This window comes from Myotis lucifugus, unplaced genomic scaffold (genome assembly GCF_000147115.1).
Source record: "Myotis lucifugus unplaced genomic scaffold, Myoluc2.0 scaffold_128, whole genome shotgun sequence".
NCBI lineage: Eukaryota > Metazoa > Chordata > Mammalia > Chiroptera > Vespertilionidae > Myotis > Myotis lucifugus.
The window spans coordinates 2935896-2957293 of NW_005871176.1; the positions used below are offsets into that span (position 1 = coordinate 2935896).

The 21398-nt window shown below is 37.8% G+C and overlaps 1 protein-coding gene across 7 annotated transcripts in view; it reads left to right on the top strand.

The window, feature by feature from the left end:
- Positions 1-2053: 2053 nt before the first annotated feature.
- The window catches only part of KDM1A (lysine demethylase 1A), a 48129-nt gene continuing 28784 nt past the window's right edge, over positions 2054-21398 (top strand). For 3 of the 7 annotated variants that reach the window (XR_002830563.1, XM_023758365.1, XM_023758368.1), the window contains exons 1-3: positions 2054-2240; positions 11308-11367; positions 16528-16661. Coding sequence is in view for 6 of the 7 variants with exons in the window: in XM_023758365.1 (XP_023614133.1) it covers positions 2090-2240; positions 11308-11367; positions 16528-16661 (345 nt within the window). In the remaining variant the exon portion in view is untranslated. Of the gene's footprint in view, positions 2241-11307; positions 11368-13406; positions 13541-15710; positions 16134-16527; positions 16662-21398 lie in introns of those variants that run through there. The other 4 variants (XM_023758366.1, XM_006094031.2, XM_006094033.2 and 1 more) reach the window with 4 other exon arrangements.

The window sequence follows — 21398 nt, forward strand, 5'->3', positions numbered from 1 at the left end:
CCTGCAGACCAAAGGGTCCTGGGTTTGATTCGTTCAAGGGTGCGTACCTTGGTTGCAGGCTCCTGGTCAGGGCTCATACAGGAGGCAACCTATCAATGTGTTTCTCTCACATCGATGTTCCTCTCTGTCTTTCCCTCTCTTCCCCTCTCCTTAAAAATCAATGGGAAAACATCAACAGGTGAGGATTAACAACAACAACAAAGGAAGGAATGAAGAGAAAGAAAAGTGCGCGCGCGAGAGAGAGAGAGAGAGAGAGAGAGAGAGAGAGAGAGAGGGAGGGGAAGAGAGAGAGGAGAGGAGAGATGGAAGAAGAAATTTCATCCTCAGGGCTCTCCAAAATTGTTACCAAACAGTACAAGTTCATGTGTTGGTGGTTTCTTAAGGTTTATCATTTGGATAACACATGAGTGTGTATTTATTTTAAAAATTAATACATGAGCCCTAGCTGAGTGGCTCAGTTGGTTGGAGTATCGTCCTATGCACCAAAATTCGCAGGTTTAATTCCCCATCAAGGCACATACCTAGGTTGCCGGTTCAGTCCCCAGTCGGGGCAGGTATGGGAGACAACCCATCGATGTTTCTCTCTTACATTGATGTTTTTGTCTCTCTCCCCCTTCCTCTCTCTAAAATAAATAAAAACATATCCTTGGGTGAGGATTAAAAATTTTAAATAAAATCCTGAAGAATCCTAGGGTTCTGTGGAACACAATGTTGTCTTATTTTTAAGTTCAGTAAACCCTCAATTTTGCAGTTCTTGATTTAATGAACTTCGGATTGAATGGACAAAATTTCCGGTCTGTATGTCATATGTGAAAATTAACATCCTGTTAATTTAAAAGTGGTTTTGACCAAGATTTGCTTATAATGAACAGATTATTTTTTGTTATTAATTCACTTATTTTTAACAAATTTTAGCAAATAGGCCATATGTTGTGGAAAAAACCATAGTAATGTCGCTGTATCTACAACTATAGTCTACATGTTTAAATCCAAGAGTCACGCTGATAACAATGTTCTGCAAATAACTAGTATGTGGTAATTGGTCTGTTGTCTCCCAGTAGGACTTTCTGCAGCAATTTTAACGCCTTCAGGGAGATGTTCCCACGTGCACTAAGCATGCCCCAGCTGTGTACATTTGCTTACTCTCTATGACTGGTGCATTTACTAGACTTATTCAGTATAAATTTAAAATTACAGTAATACATATAGAACACTTTTCTGTGAAATTAAACTTTGCATGCACACTTAATTTTAATTACACAAACATGTCTACATAAGTAAAAACAGGTAAACTAATTTGTCAACTTTTTTAACATACGCATTTGGAAAAACTACTTATATAATGGACTTTCAGCTATAACAGACACCCCTTTGCCCAAATTAGTCTGTTAAATCAAGGTTTTAAAAATCAAACGGTGTCTGTTTCTACCGTTTATCTTAGTTAATAATAGGATAAACTTTACATGGCTGGAGGTTTTATTGTAGTCTCTCTATGAGATGGCTACCTGATTAGGATATTTTATTTGCAACTAGAGTTTCTGTTTATTTAGTCTCTGGAGACTCTCATTCATAATCATTTTCTCCACTGCGCCATGTACTCAGTGGTCAGTATTTGATGGATACTTGTGTTAAATAAGATTCTTAGAGCATGGGTCAGAACTATCCAGTTTATCCTTAATTTTTGTTTCCATTTTCTGATCCAATCCCTGTTTTCAGTAAAACTCTTAACCTCCTCTAGCTACTCACCTGACACACACACACACACACACACTTTTTTGTTTTTTTTTTTTAATTGGGGAGTTCTAGAGAGCCTCGAGTCATTGATCTGAATGTCAGTGCTATGATGTAAAAGATATATATTGGGCTAAATGTGAACTGACACAAGATTGTTTCATGAGAGATTTTGTTTTTAATTAGCTACCTATTATGAGTCAGCTTGTTGCTTGTTATTTATTTATTTCCCTTAAAATTTAAAGTTAAAAAAAGCAATTCACATTCACTGATGATTCCAAATTGAGTCCCTAACTTTAGATGTTCACTGTATTTAGCTTTCTCTGGTATAATCTCCATATAGGTAGAGTACAGAGAGATGGACGAAAGCTTGGCCAACCTCTCAGAAGATGAATATTATTCAGAAGAAGAGAGAAATGCCAAAGCAGAGAAGGAAAAGAAGCTTCCCCCACCACCCCCTCAAGCCCCACCTGAGGAAGAAAATGAAAGTGAGCCTGAAGAGCCATCTGGTGAGTTGTAGTCACCAACCAGTTCTGTTTTATCTTAGAAATAAGAATAAATGGATTTGTTCCTATTGTGCATGTTATTTATGTCTTTAGCTTTGGTTTATATTCTAGACATTGGCCATGTGTGTCTTAATTGTATGTATATATGTGTGTATACTTGGTACACACATATGCATGCATACATAGTGGTACTGATATTCTTTCTGTGTGTGCAGATATATATACACACATACACACACACACACACATATAGTAAAGAAGGGGGTGGAAGAGTAGTGGCAGTCAGTATAAAGCATTTAAAAGTTGGAGAAAATAATTTAGAGGAAACACACAGAAAGCCAAATCTAAAGAGCCAAAGCTCTCAGTGATAACTGATTCAGAATTTAGAGATAGAATGGTTCAGAAATTATTCTGGTTAAATTATGTATTTACCAAATGGATGGATAACTTTCATGGTGTGGATTAGTTTGAGAAGGGTTTTTTTCCTGGTGAAAAATTAAAAAATATATTCTGATGTAAAAAAGAACTAAGTACCTGTTATTTAATTATTGAGCCCTCCAGTGGAAGGAATGGTATAAGAAAAGGCTATGAAGAGATTTTAAGCTCACACAGTCGTATGACATGGAAAGATTATTAGAGTCAGAGCTTCAACTACCTTTAAAGAATTCTCACTGATACCTCCTTAGTCTTGAGTCCTACTGAGGACACCCAGACCAATCAGCGATATCTATCTATTTTGGAGAGACCAAACAGAAGTGACAACTTAATTAATTTTTCATATCTTCTGTCCTTAATGGCATTTCAACTCTTCTTGACTTTAAATTTTTACTGTGTTCTCTTCAAAATACTTTTGATATTTCCAGTAGCTCCAGGCCCATTCACCTCACCAATTCTTTTAAAAACAAAAACAAGCCTGGCGGTAGTGGTTCAAGTGATTGGGCACATGCTCAGGTTGCCCTATGATCCCCAGTAGGCGGTGTGCAGGAGGCAGCCGATTGATTCTCTCTCACTTTGATGTTTCTATCTCTCCCTTTCCCTTCCCCTCTCTCTAAAATCAATAAAAAAACATTAAAACAAAATGCTTGTTTCAGATCCCATATGCTGTATTTTGCATGATTTTCATAGGTACCTAGATGAAAGCATATTTCATTTGAGAAGTTTTATCTTTTTTTTTAGCCTTTAAAACTTTTGTTTTAATATTTCCCTCCGTGATGTATATAAATCACCACACTTGTACTTCAATAAAATGTAACAAAAGAATATACAGGGTGTCGTGTCGTTCCCCCCCCCCCCCCCCCCTCCAAAAAAAAGTGTATACACACTTTAACAGCTGATAGCTCAATTTTGAAAATGAAATGTATTTTAATAAAACACTGCCTTTATAATTATTCAAAGTGTGTGTATACATTTTTGGGGGGGACACCCTATAGTTTGAGAGCATTTAGAAAAAGATAATTAGATTCTGTGTTAAATTCATCTCAGGAATCAGATTTTCCTAGAATGGTTTTCCTAAACTTTCTTAGAATGACTTCTTGGACAGCTTCTTATTGGATTGTATATATTATCTTTGGGACTAATGTTCCTGAGGCAAATATAGTCACCTCTGTACCTCAACACCTCTCTTTTGGTTCCCCTCCTCTCTAAAAGACTTATTATAGCTTCTTCCTTCTTCTGTCCTTGCCTCCAACTCTTCTCTTGACTGTTTACTTCTTTCTTCTGTATTCTTTGCTTTCTTGCCTTTTTTTTTCTGCCTTTGCTGTAGACTTGCTAATGCGATACGTGGGGACAATCCTTTTGATATGTCATAGCTCAAGAGGTTGTTCAAGGACTCTCAAGTATTATTCAGCAGACATCTGATATGCTGCTTCACCCTCTTTTTTGTGGTTGTCAGTGTCTCCAGTAAATAACTGATTTACATTGGTACCAAATTGATACTTTGTCTTCTGAAAAGTTTAAACCAAGTCTCATTTTGATGTTTTCTTTTTCATAAAAGCAGCTATTTTTTTATTTGTTGTTGGTTATCTTTTTTTCATAAATATCAGGCACCCCACAAAAAGTAAATATCTTAACACAGGGATTTAGGATTTGGGGAACTGTCTTTTATGCTATTATGTTCTAGTTCACTTTAATTCAGTGGTTTAGTCTAATTATCTTAATATTTTGGGGAAAAGTTAAAGTTTGTTTATTAAGTTTAGGAGATGTGCTCAGAGATGTGTTGATAACAGCCAGAACTTGCCAATATATTATATGTGGTTATGAAAATTTATAAAGTTTTTTTTCTTTAAAACAACTTTAAAAAAAATTCCAGGGTGAATGAGGGAAGTACTTTAGCCAGAAAAGTAGTGATGCAGTTTACTAGTTTATATAATTTAGAAATAGATTGGGCTCTGGTGGTGAATCATAAAATATTACCAGGTGAGTCCAAATATTTAGAAACTGTCCAGAGTTTCCAAATCTTTTGTCTTGTCAGAACCAGTTCTTCTACTTCAGTTTTTATTCAGAAATTGAATGGGAGCATTGCCATATGGGTATCTTAAAATCTTGAGAGAAGAGGTGGGTCTGATTCTTTACCAGAACTTTTCTTCATCTCATTTTAGGTAATAACTAGAAATTAAATTACTCTCTTAAGCTATGTAAGTAAGGTTTTAATACATTTCATTCTTACCAACTTTTAATTTGTTTAGAAAATTTAGCTTTGCTTTTTCCACAGTGTTAATCTTTAGAAGAATAAAATATTTTCTTGATTATGAATGCTCAAGGTATTCTGAAGTCAGTGGGTCAGACTTTATTAAACTATTGTTTAACTCTTCAAGTTGATTTTGTTAGATATGGTTATTAGGGGTGGTTAGCTGATCAGGGACAGCTCTGAACTATATATAATCTGTTTTATTCAATGACTGTGGGAAGAATCAAAATGCTATTCTGCACAAATTCAATCCTTCCAGATAAAGCCACAGTGGTGGGGGCCGAGGCAGAGGCGGTTAGGGGAGAAGAAAAGTACCTGTTCTCTCTGTTTTGCATGATAATTTTGGAAAGAGATATAGGCTGGTAAACAAATTATAAAAATAAATTTGTGAGAGATTGGTATGACTGAAATTTGTGTGGTTTTAATTTTGGGGCCCAGTTCATATAATAGTCATACTGTAGGTTGAAAGTGTTTTTTAAAATCAGATAAAAGAAAACATAACCTGAATTAGTAAAAATAATAAATTGCAGAAAATATGTAAAATGTATGTGAATGGGTAAAAGAATTTATCTTAAAGTTCAATGAAATTTGATCACAAACACTGATATCATGAAATTATCCACATGATAAAAGATCCAATGACCAAAATTATTTGTTATAAGGTGTCCTCATCTCCCCTGCGAGGCAGTCATGATTACGTACAGTTAATACAAGTGCTGGGTTTGGCAGCATTGGATAGTTATATGGTCAGAGTTGAGGTGAATAATTATTATTCATGTAGTAATGTCATGCTATTACTATGGCTTATCCCAGGCTTTTCTCTCACCTTGCCTACAGGTGCAGTCAGAGAGCAGGAGTAGCTTTCAGGTTCAGTGACAATTAACTCGGATAACCTCCAAAGGAAAGATAGAATTCTGTTATACCCAGTAGGAGACCTTCTTGTAGATTTACCAGAAGTTGCTGGGAAATTTATTCCTGCTAGAATTGTTGATGTTGCCATTTTGGCCTGCCAGTGTCAAGTGCCTGGAATCATTTGAGTTCCCGTTATAAGAGGTATGATGCATACATTTACAGAACAGACCTAGGATTAATTTTCTTGTCCTTTTTTGGGAGGAGGGGCATGCATCATCTTTTCATTGTTCTGATTTGCAACTATGCTTACTGGAGGGCTGAGAAAAAAAGTGTCACAGGCTGATAAGGTAACCTAGATCAGTTTAACTAAATTTTTAAATTTGAGATAACTATAAATGAACCGAGATATATATCAACACATAGTCCCCACTCTCAGATAATTTATAGCTTAGTATGAGACATAAATGTACACATAAATGTAAAATAGAAGGCAAAATACTCTTAAACATTACATTTCACTGTAAAAATTTGGAGGCATAAAGGATGGAAGGGAAAGTATGGGAATTGGTAGTATGAAGAGGAACATTAAAAAAAAAAAAATAGAGACATTTTCTGCACAAAATAAGACTCCCCCAAACATAGCAGGTCCTCGTTTACTTTATTTCACACACATCTATACTAATAAAAGGATAATATGCTAATTAGACCAGACATCTTCCGGATGTCCTTCCAGACAAAGCCACAGTGGTGGAGGCCGAGGCAGAGGCGGTTAGGGGAGATCAGGCCGGCAGGGGAGGGCAGTTGGGGGCGATCAGGCAGGCAGGCAGGCAGGCAGGTGAGCGGTTGGGAGCCAGCAGTCCCGGATTGTGAGAGGGTGCAGGCTGGGCTGAGGTCCCCCCCCGCCCCCCTGCACAAATTTCATGCACCAGGCCTCTAGTTAATTATAAAACTACAGTGCTTTGTTCTAGGCATAGTGCTGGACTCTGAGGGTTCAAAGCTGAACACTGGGTCCCCCTGCAAATAATTCAATCTAGTTTAGGTTTACAATGAGTTGACTACAGTGAAGAAACAGTACAATAAAAGTGTATTCATAGTATGGTGAGAATTCAGGAGTTTTTAAATGTTTTTCCCAAGATTGGATTTTGGAAGTTTTACATTAAACATGAAGAGATGAAGTTGGGCTTTTATGAGGCAGTTTGAGATCCTTTTAACTGATTTGACTGATAAGAACCATTGAATCAGATACTGCCAGTTTCTGTTTGGTCTTAGAGACTGAGCTGCTTTTTCTAATGATCTGATTATTTTGTTTTATTTTTTATTAAGGTAAAATAGCATTTTGTTGAGCTGAGAAACTTTGTTTTTATAAATTCCTTGAATTCATCTTGCTACCATTCTTTATTTGGTCTGATCATAGTATAATATAGGAACAGGATACTTTTTCTATGAGGATTTTCTCACCTGCAAAATGAGGACCAAATGAGAAAATATGAACTCCACCTTGTGTACAAACATCTTTGTAAACACAGAGTTGAACCAGGAATAGGGTGGATTAATGTCTTATTCAAGCAATATGTTTTAGTTCAATATGTTAAATGACAGTGTAACCGTAGCCTCTTTGATTGTTATGCCTTATCCATTTTCACTGTCACATTTTTATTCTAGTGGCTTTTACTTCACATCTAAATGATCTCCTTTATTTATTTAGGTTATCTTTTCCCTCTAATTCATCTGGTACAAAGTGACCAGATTAGCTTAACTAAAATATCTTGTTTTGCTGCTTTCCTGATCAAGATCATATAGTTCTGCCCCTTTACTATTTAAGATCAAATTTAGTTTGGGGCACTAAAGGTGGCTCATTTTACCCATCCCGCTTAATCTCCCACTGCGCTTTGAGACCATCTCCTTCATTAATGGGGAACTGGTTCTCTGCACGTACCATGTCTTGTGCTTTTCTCCTTGATTTTGTCAAAGTTGTGGACCATGCTGGTGATTTCACTGCCTCTCCATCTATCCAGATCTCTTTGGATTTCTTCAGAAAAGTTTCCCTGGTTCTCCAAGTCTGTGTTAGCTTCTTGTTTCCTTTAAAAAAAAAAATTCTTTCTGGATATTTTTCATCTTTCCCCAATTAGATTAAATTCTTTTAAAATTGGGATTCAACCTGGTGTACTTTTGTACTTGTGCTTGGCAGTTTTGGGATGGATATTCAGTAAATACTGAATGAGATTATTAAATAAGAAACCAACTGATTATTAATATAGTGGAAACTTTATTTTCTAAGATGGGTTTAATGTTAGAGTTTGTTTGTTTTCTGTCCAGTTTGTCAGGTTTGATTGAAACCAGTAGTTTGGCAGTCTCTTTTATTCTGTAAATTTAGTAAAATTTTGATAATAAATTTTGATAAATTTATTTTCTGTTTAAAAATTGTTGCTTCCTAGATCTAGAAGTTTCTCAAATGTTTACAAAAGTTATCAATTTGAATGTGGTTCTAAGAAACTAGTCAAAATGTGAACCTGTTGGTCAGCATGTTCCTGAGAACAACAAACTAATGATTTTTACATCCATGTTTGCTCAATAAAAGTATTTCAAAGCCATTATAGACTTTCTTCTAAGATATTGAAAGAGTGGTCTCTTGAGCATTTGACTCAAGATGAGAAAAGATCCAGTAGTGTCTATAACAAATACTTAATTGCTTAAGAATGACTTAACAGATCTGCAGAAGGTTTATTAGAGGGCATTGAGAGGCTGCTATGTAAGATAGAACAAAAAGATTTTATTTTCAGTTTGGAGAAGATAGGCATAAATAACCTGTATTAAGGATCTCTACTCCAAACTTGAGGGTCTGTGTGTGTAGTGAAGGGGTGAAAACAAAAGGAAGTCTGTGAAGTGATGTCAAAATCAGAGTAATATTAAAAAGTTGCTTTGGTATATTTTTGTTTTCTATTTTGAATTTGAACTCATGGAAGATAACTGTACTTGCCTGCTGTTCCATATCATTGTGCCGCTGTCAGAAGCAGAGCCCTAGGCTGGAAAGACCCAAAGAGCAAATGAGTATTCCATTTTTATATGTTTTAATCGGAGACACTACCTGGATGGAGAGTTAGCTTCAAACGTTTGCATGTGTGCTGTTTTTAAGAAAATGATGAAGAATTGGTCTAGAATACCAGTGATAAAGATGATAATGTTTTCAGATGTCTTTGGAGAAATGGACCCTCAAATACTCATGAGTATATTATTATTAGAGAAAAAAAGCAACCTCATCTTTACTTCTTCCAAGTCAAGAGATAAATCTCTTTGTTCCTTTGCTTAATTTTAAGCACTTTTTGTTTTTTTCCCCATCATTTCTTACATGTTTACATCAACTTCTGCTTGGCTTTCTCCTATTTCTCTGCATAAGTCATATTTTGGATTTTTATACTCCTCCCACATCTTTTGACAAAAACAGTATCTTTTTTTAAAGACTACCCTACCTAGTTTGTAAAAGAGCAACCTGTTAACTTTTAAAGCACATAAGTCAGGAGTAAGAAATCCTTATTTCTATTCAAAGTACCACTGACCAGGGGAAAAAGATCAGTCAAGAGCTACCTGTAGGTTAAAATAAGGTAATTAGCAGATAACATGGTATATAGTGGAAAAAGAGGAAAATGATAGTAGGAAGGACAAAATAATTCAGGCTTAATGGCTGGCTTGAAAGAGGTTTTTGTTTTTACTTTTTTTTTTTCCCTAAAAGTGGTTACAGGCCTTCATGACATTGATGTTATTCTTTGCCAAGCTAGGAAATATACTTTGAGAGAGGAACTGTATTATTCCTGATGCCTAAATGTTATTCTTGGAAACCATATTTATTTTCTTGTTCTGAGCCCTTCTCTTCCCTTTTTTTAAATATAGCTCAATATTTTGGTCTAGCTTGGATCTATTTGGAACTAAACAAAATAATGACAATTTTTTTTAACTTTGGAAGATTTTTGTTTTTATGAACAAATCCAGAAGTCAGTAAAAATGAACATTATTTAAGCTTTAAAAATTAAATTTTAAATGTAGGGCCTGCATTTTCAAGATACGTTTGCAGATTGGATTATGTAATTGGAGTCATCCCTTCTTTTTTTTTTTAAATATATTTTATTGATTTTAGAGAGGAATGGAGAGGGAGGGAGAGAGAGAAGCATCAATGATGAGAGAGAATCATTGGTTGGCTGCCTCCTGCATGCCCCCCACTGGGGATTGAGCCCACAACCCAGGCATGTGCCCTTGGCCAGAATCGAACCTGGGACCCTTCAGTCAGCAGGCCGACACTCTATCCATTGAGCCAAACCAGCCAGGGCATCCCTTCTTAATTATTATGCCTTGTGCCTTGTCTGAGAAGCATAACCTTCTAGAACCTAAAGGGCCGTTCAGATAATAGCATAGTGAGATACTGTGGTTTTAGAATGATACTCTATTCTGCCTTCAAAGCAGAGCATATACCTTCTAGCAGTACATTTTAATATTGTAAAAAAATCATTTCTATCTAAACATGTTCATATACTTAAAGATGAAGATGTCATTTTAAGGCTCATAGGCCTTTAAGCATTCTTACAGCAAGGGTGCTATGTTAGTTTTACTTTGCTACTTATTTCTTTTAACTCAATAGTAGAATAATCTGCTTTCTAGTTGAAATTCTTTTAAAATAAACTGTTTAAATGAAGCTTGTCCAGTTTTTAGATAATTGGGGGATGGTCTTTTCATGTCTTCCAAAGATCACAGTATTTTCCCATAGTGTACCAGGTGGCTCAGAGTTAAAGAGGATCATAGCATCCGTTTTGGTGATAGATTTTGGAAGAGTCTGGAAGATAATTTATTCTGACTTTCTCAGATTGAACTTTCAAGCTGTGATACTTTTCTTGAAGTTAGGGAAAATTTTCTTAGCAGGGAGATTGTATTTGGCATATGAGAGTAGGCCATCTTATTATGCTGTATTTTAAAGAAAGCACTGGCATATTCAGATCTAGGATTGAATTCTGGTAAAACTTTTTTGTAATTGAATTTTTTTGTTACATATTCTGCTTTGAAGTCAAGGGGAGAATTTTTCGTTAAAATAAGTCTTTTACTTATCATATATATATATTTTTAGATAGAAAAGTAAAGATAAAGAGATATTGACCAGATGCTGAATTGCTGCAACTTCAGATCCTAGAGCCCATGTCACACCCATTCTCAGTCTACCAATAATTAGTAAAAGACATTGGGAATCCCTTTTCCCCCCTATCCAACCTTGACTATTAAATAAGACTGACAGTAAGGATTTAGCAATTAGAAATATTATGTACTTTGTCTTGCTACCTTTCAATAAGAACCAGTGTGTAAAGTTGAAATTTCCTAACCAGAAATTTGAAGACTATGATGTGATTCCCTGGGCCTTGATTCCAAAGGAGCTCTCTGAATATGGGTTTACTAGTTGGTGGTGAATTGATAGTCGCCAACTATTAGGCCTTTATGTCCAGATATTATCTCAATTTATGGAGTAAGGTCCCTGAGTTCTCCTCTTTCCTTCCACAGGGCAAGCAGGAGGACTTCAAGACGACAGTTCTGGAGGGTATGGAGACGGCCAAGCATCAGGTGAGGGTGGCTTAGATGCTTGCCACTTAGTAGCAAGAGCCGCCAAGTCAGGGATTGATGCTTGCAAGTGTTTTTGGCTGTGGTATCCACATTTTAGCCAGAAGCGCAGGGGAAATTTAACCCACAGGACAGAGTAGTATTAGGAGAGAGTGTAGCTAGAGCAAGGCAAGCAAAACCTTTTGAAGTCCTCAGGCCGATCTCAGCCCTCCGCTCTTTGTGTTTTTAAGGAGATGGCGGATACTTTTCTCCCCAGCAGCTTATGTAGTATCAGTAAACGTGACATAAAACATAGACTTAGGAATCATGGGACCTTTAAAAAGAAATATAGCTGTATACATAAAGAGGACAGTCTGTAGGCTGAAAGTCTTTTAAAAACAGGACAGAAAGGCATTCTAGGACTAGTCAGAAATTATGCAGGCAAGTGACTCATTTTAGAATGGTTGTTGCATAGTGTGGGGTAAATTTTTTTCAACTAACATTGCACAGTTAACTATTTTGCAGTTTAAACATTTTGTTTCTTGCATGAAAATTATTTTTTAAAGTCTGCTTTGAGATGCTCTTTATTTTCAGACCAAACTATGGGATTTTTACTTCTAGGGGGAAATAAAGGGTTAAATGACTTTTAGGGCCCATTTGGAACAGTTAAAGTTTGGTCCAGGAATCCAAAGTACTATGTCTGCATTTTATCCTTTGCCTCTTAAAGAATGTTTTTGTGTTCTGGTGTCAAGGCTGCTTTTACATATTGATACAATTGGAGTAGGTATTACTCCATTTTTGTAGTATGTCATTTTTCAATTGTTACTTCTACTTTAAAATTATTTCTCTATTGTAGTTTGTGTGCAGCAGGTCCAGGGAGTATTTGTATTTTACTCTTGGAGCAAAGATAGTTCAGCGTTATACAGAAATTAATATTTAGGGGATTCAGAATATTAGAAACAGATTTCTTTAAATGCTAGCCCAAGGATTGGCAATTGATAACCAGTATATCGTTATCTTAGAGGAGTTAAAAATCCTTATTCAGCCAGACTTTCAAGAATGTTTTTCATCGAAGGATGCACAGTTGGATCTTCCGTGGAATTGTTGAGGGTCAGGGATAGCCTTTAGAGCTTTAATCTTGAAGAACTATACTGAGTTTTCTTGTTGCTTTTTGTTTTGTTTTTATGTGAATAAATTTACTCTTGCTAAAGAAACAAAACATTGTATTGCTGAAAGGAAAAGCAAACTTTCATATAAAGCTGTGGTGCTACAGACTTAACATGAGTAGAACATGAGTTTTAAGTGTTTCCAGGAATGGTGGTGACTATTCTGAATCCTTCAAGATCTCCCTTCAGGCCTTTGTCATGTTCAGAAGTATGCATTTGTGCGATGATCAATCAGTATTAGAAATGTGCTTATAAGTGATCAACAATCTTCTCTAAATAAAGCCAATGACCCTCATGAGTGTCTTGGGACAGGGATCATATCTTGACTTTTTAAAAATCCAAATCAAGTTGGGGTATACATCCTAAATCTTAAAAATTAGAAGGGAAGTTGAGGTCATCTTGTCTAGCTTCCTAGACAAACAGATAGTATTGAATCACCCCTATTTTATGGTTTAGGACTGGAAACAAAGTTAAATGACTTGACCAGGGATACACCAGCAGCTGGGGGAATGAGAACCCAGAGGTCTTGTTTCTTAAGCATAGACTACTCATTACACACTCCCTCCTAGAATCACTTAAAATGTGCATTTACCCGTAAAAAGAAAACATCTAAAGCATAAGAAATCATATGATTCTCCTCTTTTATTCTTTTCTCTCCTTTCCTTCATTCTTTATTCTTTTTATTTGTAAACTATTATAAGACTGAATATGGTACATCTATAGTTGCCTGACTTTAAGTAGTCTTTGATATGTAGATCTTATCAGGCTTTTGTTTTCACTCTTTAGTCAGAAACCTAGTTATAGTTAATTTATCTACTTTATGGGGTGGAGAAAAAAGCAAGTAACTCATGATAAAAAACCTTTATTAATTTTTGTATTTCTGTTTCCTTACTCAAGATGCTGCTGTTATATCAGAATCAGGATGGGGGAATGAGTTCATGGAACAGGAGGCCTACATCTTTATCTGTCTCCCCTCCCCTTTTCTGCCTCTAGAATTGACCTATCCAGAGAGATCTAAATTAGTCCCTTAAGTAATTTAACTATTTTTACTATGTTTTCAGAGAAAGTGTTGAGCCACTCAGACCATTAGAAAAAGTAGTTGTGCTTGTAGCATGACTGCATTTTTAAAGGTGAGCTAGAATTTCCTGTGTAAAATGGTGAGAAAGAGTAACTGAATAAAGGGCAAGATTGGTATGTAGGCAACATTGGGGCTTTTTAAAAATTAAATGGCATCTTTGAAACATTCTCAATTTCTAGAATACCAGATTCTGATTAGTGCACACAAACACCAAGTATAAAACTGTATTCCAGAGCCAAGTGTAAATTATTTTTGAATTATCTATACTACTGATAACTTCCTTTTAATAAGGATATTAACAACTGTACTCTTTAAGGTTTTCCCTCTAAAGGAGAACACTTAAGAGTTAGATTATCCAGAGTGGTCTGTTAGTTCATTTTGAAAATAGCCTATAAAAAGGATGTTTTAATTTAGCTTTTGAAAATAAGTTCCAAATTAATTTTTGTTTCTTGTGAAAAAAGGTTAGATTTTTTTCTTGCAGGCTTTTTGCCTTGATTTTAATAGTGGCTTTCCTTCCTTGAAAATAATAGTCTTTATCCCTAAAAACCAAAAGGAAGGACATAATTACCAACATTTTTTTAAGAGATCATTTTTCATTTTTAAAATTGATGATTTAAGAAAGCCAGCTTTTTTAGATGTTATGGAGAAGACTATTATTCCACAGATAATGGCATCTTTAAATGGCTTCTTTAAGTTCCTTTTTTAAACTTTTGATATTTGATGTAAAGATACTTTAAAACTGCCACACACTTACATAAATAAAATCTCTTAATTGTTACATCTTCTCAAGATTCCCAAAGTTAGCCAGCTGCATTAGAATGCTTTTTTTAAAAATATTTTTTAATTGATTTTAGAAAGAGGAAGGGAGCGGGGTAGAGAGAGAGAGAGAAACACTGATATGCTGCTTCCTGCACGCCCCCTACTGGAGATCCAGCCTAGAGCCCAGGCATGTTGCCCTGACTGGGAATCAATCTGGTGACCTCTTGGTTCATGGGTGGATGCTCAACCATTGAACCATATCTGCTGAGTTATTAAAGTGATTTTTTATGGTAACACTTGGAATGAGGAGCCAGGTGTGATATTAAGTTAAGTGTTTTTTCTACATGGTTTTCATGTCATTGACAATAGTATTTTGCAATAGGATTGATGTTCAGTGACCACCAATTAAATATAGAGAAGATAATAGCTAAGAAAGAAAACTACCCCTATTTTGGGGAGGGAGAAAAGTAGAGTTTATAGAGTTTATTGATTTTCATGTTAATAGTAGACACTCATGAAATAAACCAAGAAGTAAACTATTAAGAGATATTTGGTTCAAATACTCAGGATTATTATTATTGTTTTGTAGGTAATGCTCCTTATAATATGACATTTTTTTTATCTTGGTTTTGGTTTTTGTTTATTTTGATTTGGTGATAGGGGACTAGAGACATCAAAGCAGTAGTTTTAAAAATTTTCACATTACTGAAATAACCTATATCCCCTGATAGTCAGCATTTCTTCTTTTCTTGCCTTAATTTCATGCTGTATCCTCAGCAATATGGCTCTTACTGATTATTTTTTTCTTTAGGAGTAATCAATTATCCTGATAGTCTTTAATTTTAGGTTGGGATTCATTAAATGTGAGGATTGTTGATTTGATTTAGTAATTTGAACAGTATTTTCCCCTCATTATCTGTTGTGGATAGATAGGTTTTTCTCCTTGTCTCCAAGAACAGTGTTTTTTAATGTGCAGCCCATATTAGCATTAGGCATTTTTGTTTGACCTCTTGTTAACCATTTTGCTTTTCTAGGCAGTGTTTGAATGTCTTTGTGGCAACACCTAAATAGCTTATCTATAATTTTCCAAGTTGTAACTTTACCTGCCTTGTTCATTTTATTCTTCTAATCTTACTAATACCTTTTCTTTTAATTTTGCTTCTATTATCAGTGCTTCCAACTTCTTAAGTGCTTTAAAGTAATTAAACATAGATACTTGGTACCTATTTAGTTACTTATATGTGATTATTTCAGTGGTATTGAATTTAATACTCTTTGAATTGTGTCTTGATAATTCTTAAGCTGATGGTTAAGTATATTTTATAAAGTGATCTTAGAAATATAAAGTAAAATGTTTATAAATGTATGTCTAAGGACATCTTATAAAGATGTACTTAACTTTCAGCATATAAAAACACCAATTTAATACCCATTTTAAAGAGTTCAAAATAACATTTTACTTATAGGATATGAGATATACTTACATGTATATGTATTACATATGCTACATGTATATATACATGTATATGTACTATATACTATATGCAGTACCATATTTTACTTGCAATATGTAATACACCATTTCTAATGTTTCTGCCAGAAAAAGTAAATTCCTTGCCGCCTTCTATCTCATCATTGTAGTCTGCTTAACTTCTCTCACTGCTTGCCAGCATCGAATTACGAGAACTAATGGGGATGCCATTGATGAGATTGCGTATTTCATACTATTCGTTATTAAACCTTAGAGGCCTCTTCATGTTCCTTGCTCTAATCCTCAAAGAGGGCAGGTGATTGTGTTTTTCACTCCATAGGTTCTTTTGCTTTCTGTTTATGTATTTCCCTTAAAATTTATTGTACACTATTAGTGATACTAATTTTAATTAGCATATTCTCCAACATTATCAAGTTATTTTGTCAACGAAAAAATAGTCTGATGCCATGTCATGTTTTATAAGGTGTATTGTTTCACTCAGTAAACTGTCATTTTGGAGTGACTAAATTTTAAGGATGTTTTAGCTTTTGAACAAATTATTTTTTAAAGGAGGTGAGTGAAATCAGGCTGTGAATGAGGCAAAGCTTTACAGAGGTTCTCAGGTCCAAAAGGAGTTTGAGGCATAATCATTATCCCTAATTCTGAATTCACTTGCAGTTTTCCCAGAAGTCCTTTGCTTGCTTTGCTAGGTGTGGAGGGTGCAGCGTTCCAGAGTAGACTTCCTCATGACCGGATGACTTCTCAAGAAGCAGCTTGTTTTCCAGATATCATCAGTGGACCACAGCAGACCCAGAAGGTCTTTCTATTTATTAGAAACCGCACAGTAAGTTCTTTTTTCCATCTCATTATAAAAAGTGCATATTACTTTTAGAGAGAATATGTGGGAAAGAGAGTACAAAATTAGTGTGGTTTTTTTTTCCCCTTCAGATATTTTTAAATTTTTATATGTGATTCTTGTTTTTGTAAAATTGAGATCCTACTTGCTCTCATTCTTTGGTTCTTTTTCATTCCTCATAGCCTCATATACACAACAAGAATCTTTACACGTTTAAAAAAAAATACTTTTAAAATAATCACTTTTTCTTTCTCAGGATAAGAGAAACCATTATTCTGTTCTATTTATCTGGTTCAACATCCTCCTCTGGCTAAATAGAATTGATTTTTAATGTTTGCATAATAGTTTGTCTGACAGTCAAGTCATAATTTAACTGTTGGACATTTTAGTGTCCATTTTTACATGTTATGGTTGACCTCTGGACAGCTTTTATACATTCTTGACTCTATCTCTTTATTATTTCCTTATGATTGAGTTCTAAAAGAAAAGCTACTTTGTTAAAATGTATGTATGGCCGCTTACAAGGTCTTTTTTTGTTTTGTTTTTTAAATATATTTTTATTGATTGCAGGGAGGAAGAGAGAGAGAGAGAGAGAAACATCAATGATGAGAGAGAATCATCGATTGGCTGCTTCCTGCACTCCCCCTACTAGGGATGGAGCCCATAACCCGGGCATGTGCCCTTGACTGGAATTAAACCCTGGACCCTTTAGTCCGCAGGCCAATGCTCTATCCACTGAGCCAAACCAGCCAGGGCAAGGTTTTTTGTTTGTTTGTTTTTAATATTTTTTATTTTTTTTTATTTCAGAGGAAGGGAGAGGGAGGAAGAGATAGAATAATTGATTGGCTGCCTCCCGCACGCCCCACAGTGGGGATCTAGCCCGCAAGCCGGGCACGTGCCCTGACCAGGAATTGAACCTGGGACTCTTCAGTCTGCAGGCCAACACTCTATCCACTGAGCCAAACTGGCTAGGGCACCCCTTAAGTTTTGATACAGGTTCCCAGATTGCTTCCCAAAAGGGCTGAACCAGGTGACACATCCATTGCCTTGTCCCTGTTTTGTTATTAAAATGATGATAATTTGTGCTGCTGCAGTAGACCAAAACTATTTATTTCTTTTACGTTTCTTGGATTATTTAAACTCACTGCTTTTTTACATTTATTAGTTATTTGTATTTCTTCTATGAATTTTCTTTCATATCCTTTATTCCTCAGAAATTTCTTAACCATAGAGTAGAGGAGGGCAAGGTACTATTCAGAACATATTCATTGTACTCTAGGGTAATAAAAAGCAAACTTACCTTGTAATTTCAGTTATTTTGAATTTAGCTCAGAGTGTCATTTTAGCATGTCTGCTTTTTAGCCATCACTGACTTCTTTATTGTGACTGGTAGGTTGCAAAATTACTGCTAAATTTGGATTGTTTAGGTAGTGGGATTGGTAGGTTACACTGCGTTTTTGTAGTACAGAATAAAGGTTCTCTTTTGCGGAGAAAAAAACAGGTTGATTTTTTAAAATGTGAGTGGAGCCAGAACCGGTTTGGCTCAGTGGATAGAGCGTCGGCCTGCGGACTCAGGGGTCCCGGGTTCGATTCCGGTCAAGGGCATGTACCTTGGTTGCAGGCACATCCCCACTGGGGGGCGTGCAGGAGGCAGCTGATCGATGTTTCTCTCTCATCGATGTTTCTAACTCTCTATCCCTCTCCTTCCTCTCTGTAAAAAATCAATAAAATATATTTAAAAAAAAAAAATGTGAGTGGAGCCCCACCAGCGTGGCTCAGTAGTTGAGCATTTATCTATGAACCAGGAGCTCACAGGGCACAGGCTCGATCCCCAATGTGGGGCTTATGTGCAGGAAGCAGCCAATCAATGATTCTCTCTGATCATTGATGTTTCTCTCTCTCTCTCTCTCTCTCTCTCTCTCTCTCTCTCTCTCTCTCTCCCTTTCCCTTTCTCTTTGAAATAAATATATATATTAATGAGTGGAAAAATTTTAATGTGTATTTCTGAGGTTAATTTGTCTTATAATTGAATCCACGTCTATGTGTAGCATAACATTTGATCTAAATGGATCTTTTTAGACAAAATTGTCTTTGTATACACACACACACACACACACATAGATAGATAGATTTTAAAAAAAAACAAAACTGATTTTAGACAGGAAAGGAGAGAGAGATAGAAATATTAATGAATTAATGACTAGAGGCCTGGTGTGCGAATTTGTGCGCCAGTGGGGTCCCTCGGCCTGGCCTGTGGGATCGGGCCGAAACCAGCTCTCAGACATCCCCCAAGGGGCCCCGGATTGCTAGAGGATGCAGGCCAGGCCGAGGGACCCCACTGGTGCATGATCAGGGCTGGGGAGGTACGCGGGAGGTTGGCCAGCCAGGGAGGGACCACGGGAGATCTCCAGGGCATGTCCGGCCTGTCTCGCTCAGTCCCAATCAGCCGGACCCCAGCAGCAAGCTAACCTACTGGTCTGAGCGTCTGCCCCCTGGTGGTCAGTGCACATCACAGAAAGCGGTTGAGCGGCCTTGGTGTATCATTAGCATATTAAGCTTTGATTGGTTGAACGGACGACCGGACACTTAGCATATTAGGCTTTATTATATAGGGTGAGAGAGAATCATCAGTGGGCTGCCTCCTGCACACACACCCCTGGGGATTGAGCAACCTGGCCATGTGCCCTGATGGGGAATTGAATCATGACCTCCTGGTTCATAGGTCGACACTCAACCACTGAGCCACACTGGCTAGGCAACCTAAGCTTTATTTTATAGGGTTGAAGGAGGAAGAGGCTTATTTTGGGGGGCAAGGAGCTTGGGCCCAGAGTGTACTTGAGGAATTCCATTTTCCCTTGACAGGCCAGAGGAAAGTGGAGATGCTATGACTTTGGTTATATTTCTTAATTGGATTTATTTACAAATGACCAAACTTCTTGTTCATTGAAACTTGTCTTTGGAGCAGTCTTTATTAAGTTTTAGCTAAGACTTAAATATAGTGGTATGCAGTTGGTCTTACATTTTGAAGATGTATATTCAATTTGAAGAGAATTCATGGTACAGCCCTTTGATTGTACCACAGTATTTTTAATTTCTCATCTTACTGCTTTTTCAGCAGCATTTGAAATAATAACTGACCACTCTTTTTTTCTTAAACACGTTACTCCCTTAGCTTAACATAGTGTTACTAGAGGCCCAGTGCACGAAATTTGTGCAAGAGTAGGCCTTCCCCTGGCTGCTGGCACTGGCTTCCCTCTGGCACCCGGGACCCAGGCTTCCCTCCGGCCGCCCACAGGCACCCGGGACCCGGGCAGCCCTGGCTTTGTCCAGAAGGACGTCTGGTCTAATTAGCATATTACGCTTTTACTAGTATTATCATAGACTAGTAGCCCATCGCGAGGTAGCGCGCACAATAGGCCACCCGCCACTTCTGTGGGAGCCAGCAGGAACCGCAGCGTGCCGCCAGGAGCCACGCTGCTTCACAGGAGCCATGCGGCTTCCATGGGAGGCGGAAGTGAGCCACTGGCGCCCACGGGAGCTGGGAGGGAGCCGAGCTGCTTACACGGGAGGCGGGAGGGACCCACGCCGCTTCCGTGGGAGGTGGGTCTGTGCTTGGCCGTGGAGGCTGCGGGCTGGCCCCCCTGTCCCTGTCCACTCTGGCTATCAGGGGCCAGCCTGAGCCAGGGCGCAGTGGCTCGCCAGCCCCCTGTCTCTGTCTCCGTCTCCGCTCCAGGCCTCACCTGCGCGCACAACCTCTTCCTGTGGTCGTGACCCGTTAAGGTGTCCTGGCCTAATTTGCATATTCCCTCTTTATGTATATACTAGAGGCCTGGTGCACAAAAAATTGTGCACTCGGCCGGGGGGGGGGTGGTCCTCAGCCCGGCCTGTGCCCTCTCGCAGTCTGGGCCCCCTCGGCGGATGTCCACCTGCTGGCTTAGACCCGCTCCCTGGGGGGATCTGGCCTAAGCTGGCAGTCAGACATCCCTCTGGCAGCCCTCCGGGGATGTCCACTTGCCAGCGGGGAGCAGACCCAAGCTGCAGTTGGACATCCTTAGCGCTGCTGAAGAGGCGGGAGAGGCTCCCACCACCACCGCTGTACTAGCAGCCGTAAGCCTGGCTTGTGGCTGAGCAGAGCTCCCCCTGTGGGAGCAACTGACCACCAGAGGGCAGCTCCTGCATTGAGCGTCTGCCCCCTGGTGGTCAGTGTGTGTCATAGTGACCAGTCATTCACAGTGGTTCTGCTGTTAGGGTCAATTTGCATATTACCCTTTTATTATATAGGACTAGAAGCCTGTTGCACGAAGATTTGCGCAATAGGCCTTCCTTCCCCTGGCTGCTGGCACCGGTTTTCCTCCGGCATCTGGGACCCAGGCTTTGGTCCGGCCGCAGCGGAGAAGCCAAGCCTCTTCACTCTTCACTCTTCACTCTTCACTCCAGCCGGAGCCTTCAGTCTTTGCTCCTCTGTGCCTGCGTATGCAAATTAACCGCCATCTTTGTTGGGTTAATTTGCATAGTTGCTTCGATTGGCTGGTGGGTGTAGCAGAGTGACACAAATTTGCATGTTTCTCTTTTATTAGTATAGATATAGATGGTTTTCTCCTGTTTCCCTGGCTGCTGTCTTCTCTGACTGCTTTGTAGGCTTATCCTTGAACAACAGGCCATTATGTGAACTGGTTGGAGTTCCTTAAGGCTCCTAAGGTCCTCTCCTGTCAGGACCCCTCTTCT